General features: G+C 55.0%; 1 protein-coding gene and 1 long non-coding RNA gene across 10 annotated transcripts in view; both read right to left on the bottom strand.

The window, feature by feature from the left end:
• RAP1GAP2 (RAP1 GTPase activating protein 2) overlaps positions 1 to 14,824 on the bottom strand; it is a 60,896-nt gene that overhangs the window by 8,897 nt on the left and 37,175 nt on the right. For 8 of the 9 annotated variants that reach the window (XM_027698720.1, XM_027698716.1, XM_027698715.1 and 5 more), the window contains 12 exons: positions 10,295 to 10,379; positions 6,169 to 6,204; positions 5,879 to 5,923; positions 5,319 to 5,351; positions 4,945 to 5,154; positions 4,330 to 4,433; positions 3,777 to 3,855; positions 2,895 to 2,948; positions 2,558 to 2,641; positions 1,601 to 1,701; positions 864 to 993; positions 510 to 665 (listed from right to left, as the gene is read on the bottom strand). In XM_027698720.1, the coding sequence (XP_027554521.1) occupies positions 510 to 665; positions 864 to 993; positions 1,601 to 1,701; positions 2,558 to 2,641; positions 2,895 to 2,948; positions 3,777 to 3,855; positions 4,330 to 4,433; positions 4,945 to 5,154; positions 5,319 to 5,351; positions 5,879 to 5,923; positions 6,169 to 6,204; positions 10,295 to 10,379 (1,117 nt within the window). Of the gene's footprint in view, positions 1 to 509; positions 666 to 863; positions 994 to 1,600; positions 1,702 to 2,557; positions 2,642 to 2,894; positions 2,949 to 3,776; positions 3,856 to 4,329; positions 4,434 to 4,944; positions 5,155 to 5,318; positions 5,352 to 5,878; positions 5,924 to 6,168; positions 6,205 to 10,294; positions 10,380 to 14,824 lie in introns of those variants that run through there. The other variant, XM_027698722.1, reaches the window with a different exon arrangement.
• Positions 11,553 to 14,824, bottom strand: part of LOC113975069 — a 22,037-nt gene continuing 18,765 nt past the window's right edge. The window contains exon 3 of the long non-coding RNA XR_003536745.1: positions 11,553 to 11,563. This is a non-coding gene — a long non-coding RNA (uncharacterized LOC113975069). The remainder of the gene's footprint in view (positions 11,564 to 14,824) is intronic.

Genomic DNA, 14,824 nt, shown 5'->3' with positions numbered 1-14,824 from the left:
ACATAACATACCTGTGTGCACACATAACATACCTGTGTGCACACATAACATACCTGTGTGCACACATATGTGTGTTCAGTACAAGCTATGAGAGCCCACCAGGCCCAACACTGGTTGTGTCACTGAACATGGGGCAGGGGCTGGGCAGTCGCCTCCAGAACTTGGTCTGGGATCATCGATTTATGGAATGGTTTGGGTTGGAAGGGATATTAAAGATCATCTATTCACACACCCCCTGCCATGGGCAGAGGCACTTTCCACTAGCCCAGGTTGCTCCAAGCCCCCTCCAACCCAGCCTTGAACAATTCCAGGGATAGGGCAGTCACAGCTTTTCTAGGCAACCTGTGCCAGGGCCTTACCACCCTCATGGGGAAGAATTTCCTTCTAATCTCTAATCTAACCCTGCCTTCTGTCAGTGGGAAGCCATTCCCCCTTGTCCTGTCACTCCATGCCCTTGTCAAATGATGCTGAAGCAAGAACAGGCACGTCCCCATTGGGACTCCCCTCACCTTGTAGGCCGTGTTATCCCCCTCGGGGTTCTCCACCTGCACCACGATGTAGGCGTGCAGGAAGTTGGAGGCAATCATGTCTGGGACAAACGGCGTGTTCTCCTCTTGGAAGATAATTGCCACGATGTCATTGCCAATGTGCCTCTTCCTCTGGAGCTGAGCGGGAAGGAAGAACATCGGGTTGGCAATGCCAGGCGGTTCCACTCCCATGGAAGCAAGTGCCAGCCCCGGGCTGGGAAGCCAAGCAACCACTCCCGTGGTGCTGGGGCTCGGCCATGCCCGTGGCACTGGGCAGGGCAACGTCAGTGCATCCCCACTCAGACCCTTCTGTGCAAGGAAACTCATCTCTCTTACTTGTTGTGTGTCTCCTTCGGTAAAAGGCAGCTTTGTAGAGACATGAAACATTATCTCCCTGTCCCTGAACACCGTGTACACAGACTCTGCTCCCGTCTGCCCATGGCTGACATCCAGGCCTCCTCGAAAACTGGAGATGAAGGGAAAGGCAGAGAGAGAAAGGAAGAAATATTAATTGAAAGCCTCACAGAGAGTGCCAGTGGCTGTCAGGGGATGGAGCAGGCCAGTTCATTTATCTTTATCTAGAAGTGAGCAAACGGAAAGAACAAACCACGTCACATGTTCTAACCAAGCATCGCCATCACCAGCCTGAAATACAGGCTGTACACAGAGCAGGGCTGACCACAGCTGTGGGCACCAGCTGTGGCACTGGTGGTCTCCCCATCCCTCACCAGCAGCGGGGGGTCTCTGCCCACAGCACGGCTGCTGCAGCGACCGCCCTGGGGGCACCCACATTTCCACTCACAGCTCCTTCCATCCATGGCTGAGCACAGCCAGATTTTAGCACAACCTCAAATCTGCAGGAAAATAAGTTTTTCTCTCTTGGCAGCTCCAATTTTTTTTTTTTTTCTGAAAACTCCTCCAGCTTTGAAAAACAAGCCAAAGCTATATTTGCTTCTGCTCTGCATATCCCGCTCATGAGCGAGATGACTTCTGTTCTCACACGTAGATATTTTTACATACGACATGGTCTCTTGTTAATGTATTTGTAAAATCATCCTTTTTATCTTACTTACCCTTTGAAGTCCTGGAGTGTTATGGTGTCTCCCAGAAAACTTAGGAAGTTTTTGAAGGCAGTGCTCTCTTCATTATTGCCAAAAAGCTCCTCCTCTTGGGTCTGCAAAACACAGAGTGCATCTGCTGACAGCCCCCATCTCCCTGCCTGTCCATCCCCTGCCACCTCCTGCTCCATCCACGGGGTCCCTGGGGTGTGACCAGCACCTTGTTCCAGGCCACTCCCCACCTCTGCTCCCCAGCTGGGACCCCCACACTGACCACTGGCCACCAGCACTGCCTATGGGCTGTCACAGCCTGCTTGGCCCCCAGGACACTCCAGGGTAAAGCTGCTGAGAGCTACTTCTGACCCACAGCAAGGACCTCAGGATAATGTCCAGGAAATATCAAAACACAAGGGAATCCTCCACTGGAAAATCCAAGCCCTAATCACCCTCCACGTGCTGTATTTCAAAACAATGAGACCCTAATTATGGCCTTGCATGAGTCACTCAATCAAACCCAAAATGCAATATATAAGATAATTAGAGTGCCTGTCAGAATAATTCCTGCTGAGTTCTGAGGGTGAGCTGCCTCTGCACTCCCCATCCTGAGTCCCCCAGCTGATGACAGCGTTTTCAGCAAGTGCCTGTCTTCAGAGCCCACAATCCCTCTAGACAAACATAGCTGTTTTGCTGTCTAAACATATATCTGATTAAAATACCATGCCTGCTAAAACCCATTTTCACATCCGCTTTTCCCTACAGCAGCTTGTGGGCTGATTTCCATGCTGAGATTTTTCAGTCACATCATTTTTTAATGAGCAGGGAAAACATCCGAGCAATAAGAAACACAGTCAGTGAGGACACAGGGGTGCTGCATGTGGCAGAATTAACAACAGGGTTGAGTCTGTGCCCATGAAACATGGCTCTCTGGGGTGCAGGGATGTGCTCCATGAGAGTGGCACGGGGGCAACTCACCTGCCTGAACTTCTGATAGATCACACCAAACTTGAAGGTGTTGTTGACCTCATGTTCATCATAGGACACTATCATCTGGGATGCCTGCGGGAAAGAAAATAACAATTGTTCCACCAGGTAGTTCAAAAGCTGACAGACCAAACCCAGGGGCTGTGACACCACTCCTCATGGTGAGGGTGGGGAGAGCCCACTGGAGCTGCAGCAGGGTACAGTGGCTGGGCAGCACCAGGAGGGCAGAAGGGGGAAAGAAGCCAAATTCCCACATAATTAGGCCAAAAGTTTTCAGCAGTGGCCCTGGGTGGGGTTCTCAGCATCGCTGCTGGGCAGGTTACTTCACCTTGGGGTAGAGAACCGGGTTAAACTTCAGCCCAGAGGCATCATCACAGAAGGCCTGTGGGCAAAAGGAAAGAGCAGTCAGTGCTGGGTCCCTGGCCAAAACCTCACAGCAAGGCCATGAATGTGTCACAAAGAAGCCAAACCCAGCATCTGATTACAGGAGCTCCCTGCTTCACATCCTCTCACTGGGATGCCCCATGGCCTGGCTGGCACCCAGCTGAGGATGCAGCAAGACAAGTCTCAGGTCTCTCTGTGGGTCAAAGGTGGTGCCACTTTCTCATCTCTTCTCCCAGATATCAACCAGTGACCTGCCTGGGATCAGCAGGAAACCAACAGTGGGGCCAGCACATAGCACCACCCAAGTGCCCCTTGACCTGAGAGCCAAGGCATTGCTGCCCAACGTGGCCCAACACTGTCCAACGCTGTCCAACGCATCCTCACACATCCTCACACATCCCAATGCTGCCCAACGCTGTCCAACACATCCTCACACATCCCAACACCACCCAACGCTGTCCAACACATCCTCACACATCCCAATGCTGCCCAACGCTGTCCAACACATCCTCACACATCCTCACACATCCAAATGCTGTCCAACGCTGTCCAACACATCCTCACACATCCCAGTGCTGTCCAACACATCCTCACACATCCCAACGCTGCCCAACACTGTCCAACACATCTTCACACATCCTAACGCCACCCAACACTACCCAACACTGTCCAATACATCCTCACACATCCCAACACTGCCCAGCACTGTCCAACATATCCTCACACATCCCAACGCCACCCAACGCTGCCCAGCACATCCCAACCCTGCCCTAGTGCAGTGGCCCAGGCTTTGCTGCAGGTGTCCCAGCCCAGCTGGGCATTTTACCTTTGCAATCTGGGGGATGCTTGGGAGCTTGCTGAGTCCTGCCAGTGGGATCCTTTCGTGCAACGTCTTCACTTTAGACCTAGCAAAGAAAGGACAATGAGCAGACAGACGTCAGGGAATGTCCACAGCAAAGCCATGCAGCTGTTGGGAAACGCTGTTGTGCTGCATTTGTTGGGCCTGGTTAGTGAGCAAAGGCTCAATTTGTCTTCTCGTCTCTGCAGCTCTTCAAATATTCATAGTTTGGAGGGAAATGACAAAATGGGTCCTGTCAGCTTACAGAGGGATGGTGAGAGATGTGACTGGTGTTATCCCAGGAAGATTAAACCCGCAGAGGTTTACACTCAGTTCCAGAGGGTTTAGCAGCAGATCAAAGTCTCATGTTTGTTATCAGGTTTGGGCAGTCCCAGTGCAGAAACACAAGGATGCTGCCACTGCTTCCCATCCCACCCTGACCCCCTCCACATTGCTGCCAGTCTGGCTCAAGCATTTGCTGTAGAAACTGGGGACTCCCAAAGAGAGAATATTTTGTTAAACAAGGCATCTTTTTCCATACCTGAGTATAACCCTTAAATATTCTGTGCCATCTGTCTCCTCACATTTAACAGAAAGGATCAGGTTTCCGAGGCTGCTGGCTGTACAGTAGAAATTTAAATGATCCTAAAAATAGAAAACAGCATGTTAGTGGCAGGGAAGCAGCTTATGGATGGCAAGGACACTGCCCGGACCCTCACCTGCCACCCTGCAACCCTCCCGTCCCTCAGGGACACACACTCTCACCCCCCTGCCAGGACCAGGGCTGGAATCCCTCTGCCAGTGGCTTCAGCACCCTGCTCCTGGTGTGTTCAGAGGGCCAAGGAGGATTACAGGACTGTGAGCAAGAGGGCAGGGGCTGCCACGCTGGGCCTGTGCATCTGGTCAAGCCCAGGGTCCCCACAGCCAGGAGGTTCAGAGCCTGGTTCCTGGGATCCCTGTGGGATCCCTGTGGCTGTGGGGCCGGGGGTGAAGGCTCTGTGTGTGTGTGGCCATCACTGCCATGCTGGGAACCCCTTGGTGCCTTCACTCCTTGCAAAGGAGGAAGCTGCAAAATTTACCCATTTTGTTCACAACTGGAGACTTTTTCTTGGGCCAGGGTGTGCCATTTTCAGCCCCGAGGGACGGGGGCACCCACCTTCCCCAGGAAATGCTTGCGGTAGGCTCTGGCCTCTCCCTTGCACTCCAGCTTGTAGCCGTAGGTGCTGGGGCTCAGGTTCTCCTCCTCCTCCTCGCAGATGCTGCTGTCAGACGAGGTGGGTGTGCCAAGGTTTTCTGGGTCTTCGATCCAGTACCCCCCAAACTGGGGCAGGATGATCAATGGGTATGGGCTGCCCTTCTCCAGGATCTGGAGAGACACGTGCCACGCGGGGTCAGGCAGGACAGGGGTGTGGGTGTGGGGTGCAGAGCTCATTGCCCCACGTTCTGCCCCCTCCTGCAGCAGACCCAAGTCCTGGCACCAGGGGAACGAGTCCAGCCCAGGAGGCGCTCGGGGGGGTTCAGTGCACCCACCTCATCAATGCTGGGGTATGGGATGTAGTCTTCCTGGAAAAAGGAACCAAAACACCATCTATGACCACATGTTTCCCACCAGCCTTCTCTTCACCCCAGCCTTGCACACACAGCCTGGGGAGCACCTCCAGCCCTGGTCCCTCCCAGCCCCTGCCCTGTGCCAGGTGCCAATGGAGAGAGATTCCCCTGTCAGGGGAGGCCACAGCAAGGGGGGTGAGCCCTGGAGTGGTGCCCCTGTGCTGCCCAGGGGGACCTCTCCATGCTCGGGGTGAGCAGCAATGCAGGGTGAGTCCTGTCTGAAGGGGGTTCCACTCTCGGTGCAACTTCCAACCCTTTTACACAGCTCCACACTGAAATGCTCCAGCCTGGACATAAAGCTGGATTAGGGATTTACAGGCACTGAATTCCCATCTTTGCAATTCAATCAGTGTCTTATTTTCAGATAACATCCAAATCCTTTCCAGCCCTTTGAGTGACTGCCTTTGATGATCACATTAAACCTCTGAGGTGGGTGGGGGGACACACAAAGAGATCCCCACAAGAAACAAAAATCAACCAACCTTGTGTTTCTGGCTTCCAGACCTCTGTTCTTCCAGTTTTGGTGCCTGTTTGGAACAAAATGAATGGATCAAATAATGAAGATGTTTTCAGCAGCACAGGTGGTTGGCCCACCAACATGAGGGTATTTTGCTACACGGAGATAGCTCTGACCCAAGTGGCTGGAAGGGGAGCCTGTGCTCAGGATGAGCCTCCCAGCACAGTAATGTAGGAGGTGCTGTGGGGCCTCTGCCCTCAGGGGCTCTGCTGAGGGGAATATCCTGCTATTTCTGGCATGCACAGTGCTGCTCACCTGCATTTTTTCCAGCATTTCGAAGAATTCTGCCGACTGAAAAGAAAAGAAGGAAATCTCTTTTTTGATGAAAGTGGACATGAGGCAAGCCAGCCCAAGCCACATCACAGCAGGGACATTGGGTCCCCACCCCAGACCGGGCACCCTGGCTCTGGCCCTCAGCAGAAATGGGAAGAGACTCTATCCATAACTGAGGGAGAGTGGCCTCAAGATACCCCATCCAGTCCTGCTGCTGAGCAGAGTTGGGGCCTGCAGACATCCCACACCAAGTGCCCCCACCACCACTGTGGGCAGCACAGTGAGGGTCAGCAGCTCCCTGCCTACCCCATGGCTCCTGCCCCACGTTCCATTTTCAGAGCAGCCTGGGAAGAGGGGCCGAGCGAGGCCGTGGCACTTGTCCTGCTCCCCAAGCACGAGCGGGCAGCTGTGACCCCCAGAGCTCCCGTGCAACCCAACTCAGAGATCAGCATCACTGCTGCAGCTCTCTTCCCCAGCAGCCCTCGGCCCCCCCAGCTCCCCAGCTGTGTGCATGCTTTGGTCAGTGCTCTGCAGTAATTTCTTTTCCTGATCACAGCAGCGTTGGTGGCGCTGGGCTGCCAGTGCAGGGTTAATCCCCACTTGCCAAGCGAACTAAAGAGATTAGTGAGCCTGACTCCAATTAGAAACCCTGTGTGTGCCCTCTGCAGAGCACCAGTCCCACAGCCAGCCCATCCTGCTGTGGCTCCAGGGCTGTGGCCGCCCTGCATGGCCAGTGCCAGGGGAGGACCCGCAGCCACCGCACGCACACGGCCCCGAGCCCTGGGTGAGGGGGGCCAGGGACAAGAACCCAACCAGAGCTCGGACAGCCCATCATCACCTCTCCACGAGAGGAGCCAAGACCACGCCAGTCCCTCAGCCACGCTCCCCCCTGGTGAAGCACCCCTTTCCCACCCCGATCTACCTGTGCTTCCCTGGTCCTGGTGGCAGCCAGCACGATGAAAAGCTGCTCCAGGGCCACCCCTTCAGCACAGCTGAACCTCAGCTGGACAACCCTGATCCCTCGCCCAGCTTTGCCTGCTCTCAGGTACACACAAATAAATTACCCAGTCAAACTGTGGCTGTAAATGTTGTGGCACTCCCAGTAAACCAGTAAGTGGCTTTCCTGGAGGTGTGACACAGCAGCCCCGTCTCTCCTCTAACCCGTGTTTACTCCTGCCTTGCTCCAGGTGCAGTGATCCTGGCTGAGGAGAGGCTGGGCCATGGCAGACACTGCCAGTCTGGGTGGAGAGCAGAAAGCAGGACCTGCAGCTCCCATGCTACCAGCTGTCAGAAACAGTTTGCAGGGGAGGGTTGTGGGATCTGGGGCAGAAGGGATCGTGGTGAAAAGGGGAAAGGCCTGGGGGGTGATTTTTAGTGAGCTCATAGAATAGACTGAATTTCTCAAAACACACAAAAAAAAGAGGAAAAAAACAGGGGAGGAGATGAAGAAATGAAAATCAAAGGCCAAAGGAAAACCTGAGAGAGATTGTCCTTTAATAATTGCAGTGAGCAAAGGTCAAATTTACAGCAGGAGCAGTCTCCAGCTGCCAGCACAGGTGGGGCAGCTGTGGCTCACACACAGCCCTGGCCGTGTTTCCAGCTTCAGACTGAGCCCACCCTGACCTACCACTGCTGCGGGAGTTAAACAGAACCTTGTCTCAGACAGCTCTGTGCCCTCAGCTGGACACTCTTTAAAAAGGCTTTTCCTTAGTTTGAGCTTAGTTTGGATCTCCTTGTCTCCAAGTATAAATGTTCTTTGAGTCAATTTGGGTAGTTTCAGGCAGTCAGACGCAGGATCTGCCCCCACCGTGGCACCAGATCCACCTGCTACAGCGAGTCCTGCAGGAAATGCCCTCAGGTACTGAACCAAGCATAGGGGTCTGTGCCCTTCAGGGCATTGTGCACACCCAGAGCTGGCTTTACCAGGCCACAAACATTCTGGTAATTACAGTGTGTGTACAATGACACCTTTGTGGCGCCGGCAAGAAGCCACGTCACCCACTGAGGGTGCAGCCAGCAGAGGGGATGGCACTCACTGCACTCACTGGGCTTGGGCTCCTGCTCCAAACTGAACCTGCACTGGTGTCTGCAACGACACCAAAGGCAGCCCTGAGCGGGCAGAGCTGCCCTGCCACCCTCACAACACAAACCTTGTCCTGGATCGTGAGTTTAGTGGCGTACCCCCGTGAACAAGGAGCACTTGGAGAAGTTGCAGCTGGCAGCTTCTGCCACTGGCAGTGGCCAATAAGTGCCCGCTTCAGAGGTTTACAAATAAAATGACACCCAGAATAACCCTGCACCAGGCAGGAGCTGCCATGGATGGAGGGCAGCAAGTTGTGCCAGTTCTCCTCCCCAGCACTCACCTCCACACATCACAGCACTCACCAGCAGCCCCGGCAGAAATCCATTATATCCATTATATCCATTATATCCATTATATCCATTACCTTCTCGGCATCAGCCCCCGCCTGCATTGGCCATGCAGCCACAGCTGCTGCCATGGCAGGGCTTCCTCAGGGGCACCCAGTGAGAGCGGCTGAGCCCGGCCATCCCTGCCCGGCCCCACACCTCCCTCGTTAATGTTTCCCCAAGCCAGAGGCACAGGGGGCACGGCTGCCTTGTTATTTCAAAGGGTGGCTCCCCGGGGAGGCGAAGTGCCCGGAACAGGTCGGGCAGGAAGCACTGAGGGTTGGCAGAGGACGGGCAGGTGCCTGCTGGGACGCAATGCAAAGCCCCACGACGGGGATGCACGGCCCCAGGGAGGGACTCGTGGCCCTGTGGCGAGATGCACTGTGCCCCTCAGGTGGGCACTCTCCTGGGAGAGTGGCAGGAGAAACCAGCCACTGGGCAAGAGACAGAAAATCCCTCTCTACCTGGAAATCTGTGTGCACAAAAAAAGCCACAGCCCTTCCAAAGGAGCTGAATGAATCCCAGATGTGAATCCTCTCAGAGTCAGTGCAGGACAACCCAAGCTGCTGGCTCAGGAGCTGCAGAACAGGCACCAGCACCAACAGGGCCTTCCCATCCCAGCAGCACCAGGGAGGAGGCAGAACAAGCCTCTCTGGCCAGAATGGCCTGCATGGCTCTGACAAAGCACAGGCAGCCTCAGCTGCCAGTGACTCGCTGCTGTCCCAACACCCATGCCTACCCCATCCCTCTCTGTGACACTAAGCCTTGCACAGATCTCTGGGAAGCACCTTAGAGTCTACCAAGAACAGGGCAGAGCAGGATGAGAACCAAGGACTTGGACTCAATGCACTCATGCTGTGCAGCATCTCGTGGCAGGCTCAGCTGTGCCGGGGCTGAGTGACCACTCACATCCTCCACACTGGCCAGAGAACCCAACTGACTCCTGAGAACCAGCTCTGCCTCCCAGCCACAGTCAACTCTGCTTCCCCTTCATCAAGCTGATGGCTCCTTGATCCCTGACATCTCCTGTCTCAGGCACCTTGAGGTCCACCTCTTAAATATCAGCAGATACATCCCACCCTCTGCCTGCCTCAAACCAACGGCAGCGAGACCAAAGTGGCAGCAGGGGCACTGGGAACCTCCAAACAAGGAGACACACAAACAAACCCAGAGGCCCACAGACAACCTCCAGCCTGCAAAACACATGGGTTTATGTCTGTTTGGCACCTCTGGAGTTCCCTATGCCTGGCACAGCTCAGCAGCGGCCGAGTGGCAGGAAGGAGGGGTGGGTTGGCCCCTGCAGCAGCGCCCACCAGGGCAGGGATGCACCGTCTGCCCCATGCTGGCACAGAGCCACCCACCACAGTGCCCGGGGAGGGTTACTGGAAGGAGAGCAGCACTGGAACTCAGCACCCTGCTCGTCATCACGATTGCATAACGTGAGCGGCGGCGCAGGATGGGCCGCTGGCACACGGGCCCTGAGCCGTGGATGGAGGGATGGATGGTGTCGGAACAGGCTGAATTCCAGAAACCACCTACTGCTGCTCCTGCGGGAACAGCCCTAATCCGTGCAGCTGCTGCGTTGGAAGTGCCGTTCCTCACCAGCCCGGCTTTCCAAAAGCGGCGCCTGGGGCTGGACCGCGCGCCCACGGCCCGGCCCCACCGTGCCCCACTGTGCCCCACCGTGCCCCTCACTCACCTTCATGGTCGGGGGGGCCGTCAGGGGGGGGGACAGCGGCCGCTCCGGGACCGTCACATCCGCGCTGTTCAGCAGCTCCTGCTTCCTGCAAAACCAAACACAGGCGTGTCAGCCCTCCCCACTGCCCGAGCCAGCATGCGAGGCAGGAGATAAGGGTTATCTCCCTTGGCAAAGCCGTGGCATGTGGCTGCCTGTACAGTAATATCTGGAATCTGAGAAAAAACCCAACAGACAGTGTTGGAAAGTGATACAAGTGACCTGAAAAGCCCCAGGGCGGGCTGTGAGCCCTCGCTGCCCCTTGGTGTGGTGCTGGTGGTGCAGGGACAGCCGGGCTGGGTTCCCGTGACAGCCCCTGCCCACGGCTTCCCTCCCTCCAGCACCTTCCCTACCAGGGCAGGACCTGCGGCTTAGCAGCCTTCTGGCAGCAGAGAAGGCTCCCAGCTCAATGACACCCAGGGACACCCCAGCATGGGTTGGGAGGCACCCAGCCAAGGGCCCCTTTGACCACAGGGCACCTGGCACAGGTACTGCATGTGGAGGCAGCAGAAGCATCGTGAAGATGCGAGATCCCGGGGAAGCAGGGAGCAGACCCCGTGCCATGCACAAAAGCCCCCCAAACCTCAGAAAGGCGTGGCCTCAACCCTCCCCTCACCAAAATCCCCATCCCTCTCAGCCGGCGGTGCCCGGGCAGGCAGCCACGCCATCACACAGCAGCACTGCCAGATGCTCCTCGGGGAGTCAGAAAATCTGAGATTTAATTTAGTTTCCTCTCGTCCCTGCCAGGTTAGTCCTGCAGAAACCGGGCCAAAATGTCCAACTGTTTATCTCGCCATAACGAGGTTTGGTTCCCATGGCAGCCCGCCCCGGGATGGCTCCACACAGCACAGCCTGCACAGAGCAGGCACTGGTGCCTGCTGGGGCCCTCTCCAGGAGCTCCTGCCAGAGGGTGCACACCTGACCTCTGGAAACACTGGCCCCCACTGCCAGCCCCACCATCCTGGGCCCTGCCCTCCCACCCACTCTGTCCTCTCCTCCCAGGTCCCAGCACTTGTGACAGCAGGTGACAATCACCTGCGGGTCCTGGGGGAGGCTCAGGTGGCTGCAGCTCCTCCTTGGCAGGGCCCTGCAGCACAGAGAAGCCAGGAGATGCTGAGGGGATGAAGTGGGGATGAAGCAGGGAGGCAGTGGGGATGCTGGGAAGGTAAAGTGGGACCAGTAACACTCAGTGCCCCTCACACTGTGCCAGCAGTGCAGCCACAGCCAGAGCAGCTGAGAGGAACACCCACCAGGCTGTGTCCAAACGTGAATCCAGACCAAGGGCTGATGTTTCACATTATATTAAACCAAAATACATCTTCTTTCATTTTTTTTTTGTCTCTGAGCAGGTTAAATTTGCATTGTTACACCTCTTTTGAGCTGTTGGCATCTTCCAATTTTTCCATGCAAGAAATGAATTGAGGCAATGTGGGGCAATAGCAGAATTCCTGTCCTGCCCACCCATACTGTTTATCTAGCTCCTTCCCTCTCTGCTCTCCTCAATCTCACCATGACTCCACTGCTGAAAAATGCCGAGGATGACAGATTTTCCCTGTTTGCTCTTTGACTTTCTAGGACACTAAAGCACAGCCTGATCTGGAGCAAACCACTCATCCTCTGCTCTCCTTGCTTTGAACCCTGAGCTCTGCCTGATTGCACTCAGCTGCACAGCGGCCTCAAAGGCATAAAATGGATACGACTTTGCAAAGATTAAAGTTATAGGGATGCGCACAAATAATTTGATTTGATCTGGGATTTGTAGTGGGTTGCCATAGCATCGTATTCTAAGTATTATAAAATCACCCAACTTAACAACACGTTCCTCTGTCACATGCTGGCTGCTTCTTTGGGGCCAAACTGCTGGAACTGCTCCTACAGTTCTGGGAGAGCAAAACAAGCCCATCCCCAACCACCACTTGGAACTGGCCTCCACACTGGGAATCTGTTCTGTTGAAGTCCAACCACAGACGCCAGTGATTCCATCTGCCATCAGCACCGGGGTCAAGGGCTAGGGCCCATTTCCCAAACAGATTACCCTCAGGAATGATAAATGAATCATGAGGAGGATTAGGACGCCTTTGTGCACCAGGCTGCAACCCAAGGATCCCCCTGAAATGACCCCAGAGCCAGCGGGGGCTCTGGGCAGCCCCACACTGAGACACAGTGCCCAGCTGGCACTGAGAGTACAAGTCTCTGCAGAGCCCAGACCACAGCAAAGGTCACAGTGCCCCTGTCAGCAAAGACCAGGGTTGGGGATGCCGTGCAGCTCACCCTGCACTCACCTCTCCTGGCACCACGGGAGACCAGGGACAGCACAACCAAAGGTCACAGCGCTGTGCTTGCTCCCCAGGGGTGCCCAGCAGGCACCAAGGCAGCTCTGCCTGCCCCCAGTGCCCCTGCAGCCACCCTGGCCATGGCCACAGCCAGGCACCAGTGCCCAGGGTGGGTGAGAGCAGCCTCCAGAGCCTGCTGGACACCCGCCTCCAGAAGGAAGCACAGGCATCGCTTTAGTGATTTTATTTCTTTGTTTTTCTCATTAGGCAAATTAAGAGAGAAGGAAAAGAAAGAATTAGAATCCTGCATACTTAGTAAATCTAATTAAGGAAATACCTTAATGCAGTTATGCAGGGCTGACTGCAGGGTTTCCTAACGGAGGCTGAGATCAGCTCTGCCATCCTGGCATGGTCCCATCCAGGACCCAGCTGTTGCCAGCTCCCAGGGAGGCAGAGCCCACCAGGCCAGGGATGCTCCCCTGGTTCCTCCCAAAGTGGAAGAAAATGGGGATTTTTCACCCCATTTCAAATGCATCGGCATTGGCAAGCTCCCAGCAGAGTGAGGGTAGGTGAGGTCTTTCTCTTTAGAGCATCCCTGATCACATCCCAAAAGTACCTTTAAATTCATATCCTAAATTGGGTAAACCCCACTGACATACTGAAATTCTGATTAAAAAGTTCTGTTGAGCACAGAGCCGGGGCTGCCTGAACCCCCAAAGTGTTTCCAGTCAGACCCTGACTCCAAGTGCACACTTCCCTCCCCCTCTCTCAGCCCAAACCCTAATGAAAAACTCCTAATGCATCCCACCTTCTCATTTTGTCCACCTGATTTCCCAGATGGGCTCTAAACTGACACAGGACGTTCATATAAATCACACACGGGAAGGGGAGATGTCAATGTATTACCTGACGTGGCAAAGTGCTCCACACCAAACAGTTGCTCTACCTCTGTCACACTGTGTAAGTGAGACAGGAGCAGCCCAGGTTACCCTCATGCCTACACTTCATTCCACAGATCAAACCTGGCCTAAGGAAGAGTCAAACTCCTGCAGCAACAAGTTCTGCCTGTCAGATGTTGCATCCCTGAGAAGGTCAGCAATGACTGTCCTGTAAATTAACAGCCTCTATTTCTGGACTCATCATCTTTTATCCTCGATGGGCATTAACTTGCCAGCTGCTTCCTTTTTAGTTTATTTAATATTCCATTCCCAGTCTCTTAAGTTTCCAGAGGGGACCATGCTTCCATACTGTTTTCCATCCTCCCCCTACCTGAGCTCAGCCCTGCCCGCGGCAGGAGGTGGGATTGGGGAGCAGCTGCTCACCCTCCCTCTGCGAGGGCTCCTCTTCATCCCCACACGGCTGGGACTGACCCCAAGACACAGGCACCTGCCCATACCCCAGGCAAAGCAGCAGTGGCCAGGAACCCTCAGCATCTGCTCACAAATTGCAAAAAAAACACCCAACCAAAACTGTGGATTTTTTGCAACACCAACAAGGGCACCTTGATGAGGGTTTACACCTGGAAATCTGCAGTGAGTGCCTGAACAAAGCACCTTGCCCTGACTTTGAGCAGCTCTCCACCCAATCCCGGGATGCCAAGCAAGCAAGATCTCGCTGCATCATCGCTCATCCCAGGGAGGACATCAGCAGAGGACACGCACTGCTGCAGGCTTCCACCAAAGTCAGACAGCCCCAGGGCTCCAGAACCCCCCCAGACCCGGGCTCCAGAGCCCCCCAACAGCTGGGCTCCTCCCCGAGCAGCCACTGCTGAGGAGCTGCCAGAGCACCGGGCAGAGCCCCTGCCACGGAGCATCTTCCCTAAAAACTGATTTACCTTGTTATGTCCTGGCTCAGGATGGCCCTGCAGCGTTACCTTCTCATATAGAAGCCTCAGAGTCAGCAAAAAAAAAAAAAAAGTGCAGCATTTTCTGGTCCACATTTCTCACAATGAACTACATATTTGCAAACTGCCAGCCTGCACCTGCACACACACAGCACCCCCAGTGCACCAGCCCCGAGCGGGACCACAGCCAGGCTGGGAGCAAGGTGATATTTAACTGCCAATGGGGTTGGCTTTAATTACCCCTGAACAGAGAATAACCATTGTTGAACAGTTCTGAGCGTCCCGCCCTGGTGCAGGCAGTGGATCCTTGTGGCCTGCGCTGGCCATGGGAGTCCCAGCTGCCTCTGCTGGCCATGAGGGTCCCTGCCCACACTGAAT

Source organism: Neopelma chrysocephalum, unplaced genomic scaffold, assembly GCF_003984885.1.
Source record: "Neopelma chrysocephalum unplaced genomic scaffold, ASM398488v2 Primary Assembly neopelma1_132, whole genome shotgun sequence".
NCBI lineage: Eukaryota > Metazoa > Chordata > Aves > Passeriformes > Pipridae > Neopelma > Neopelma chrysocephalum.
This window is presented reverse-complemented; position numbering and strand designations above follow the sequence as displayed.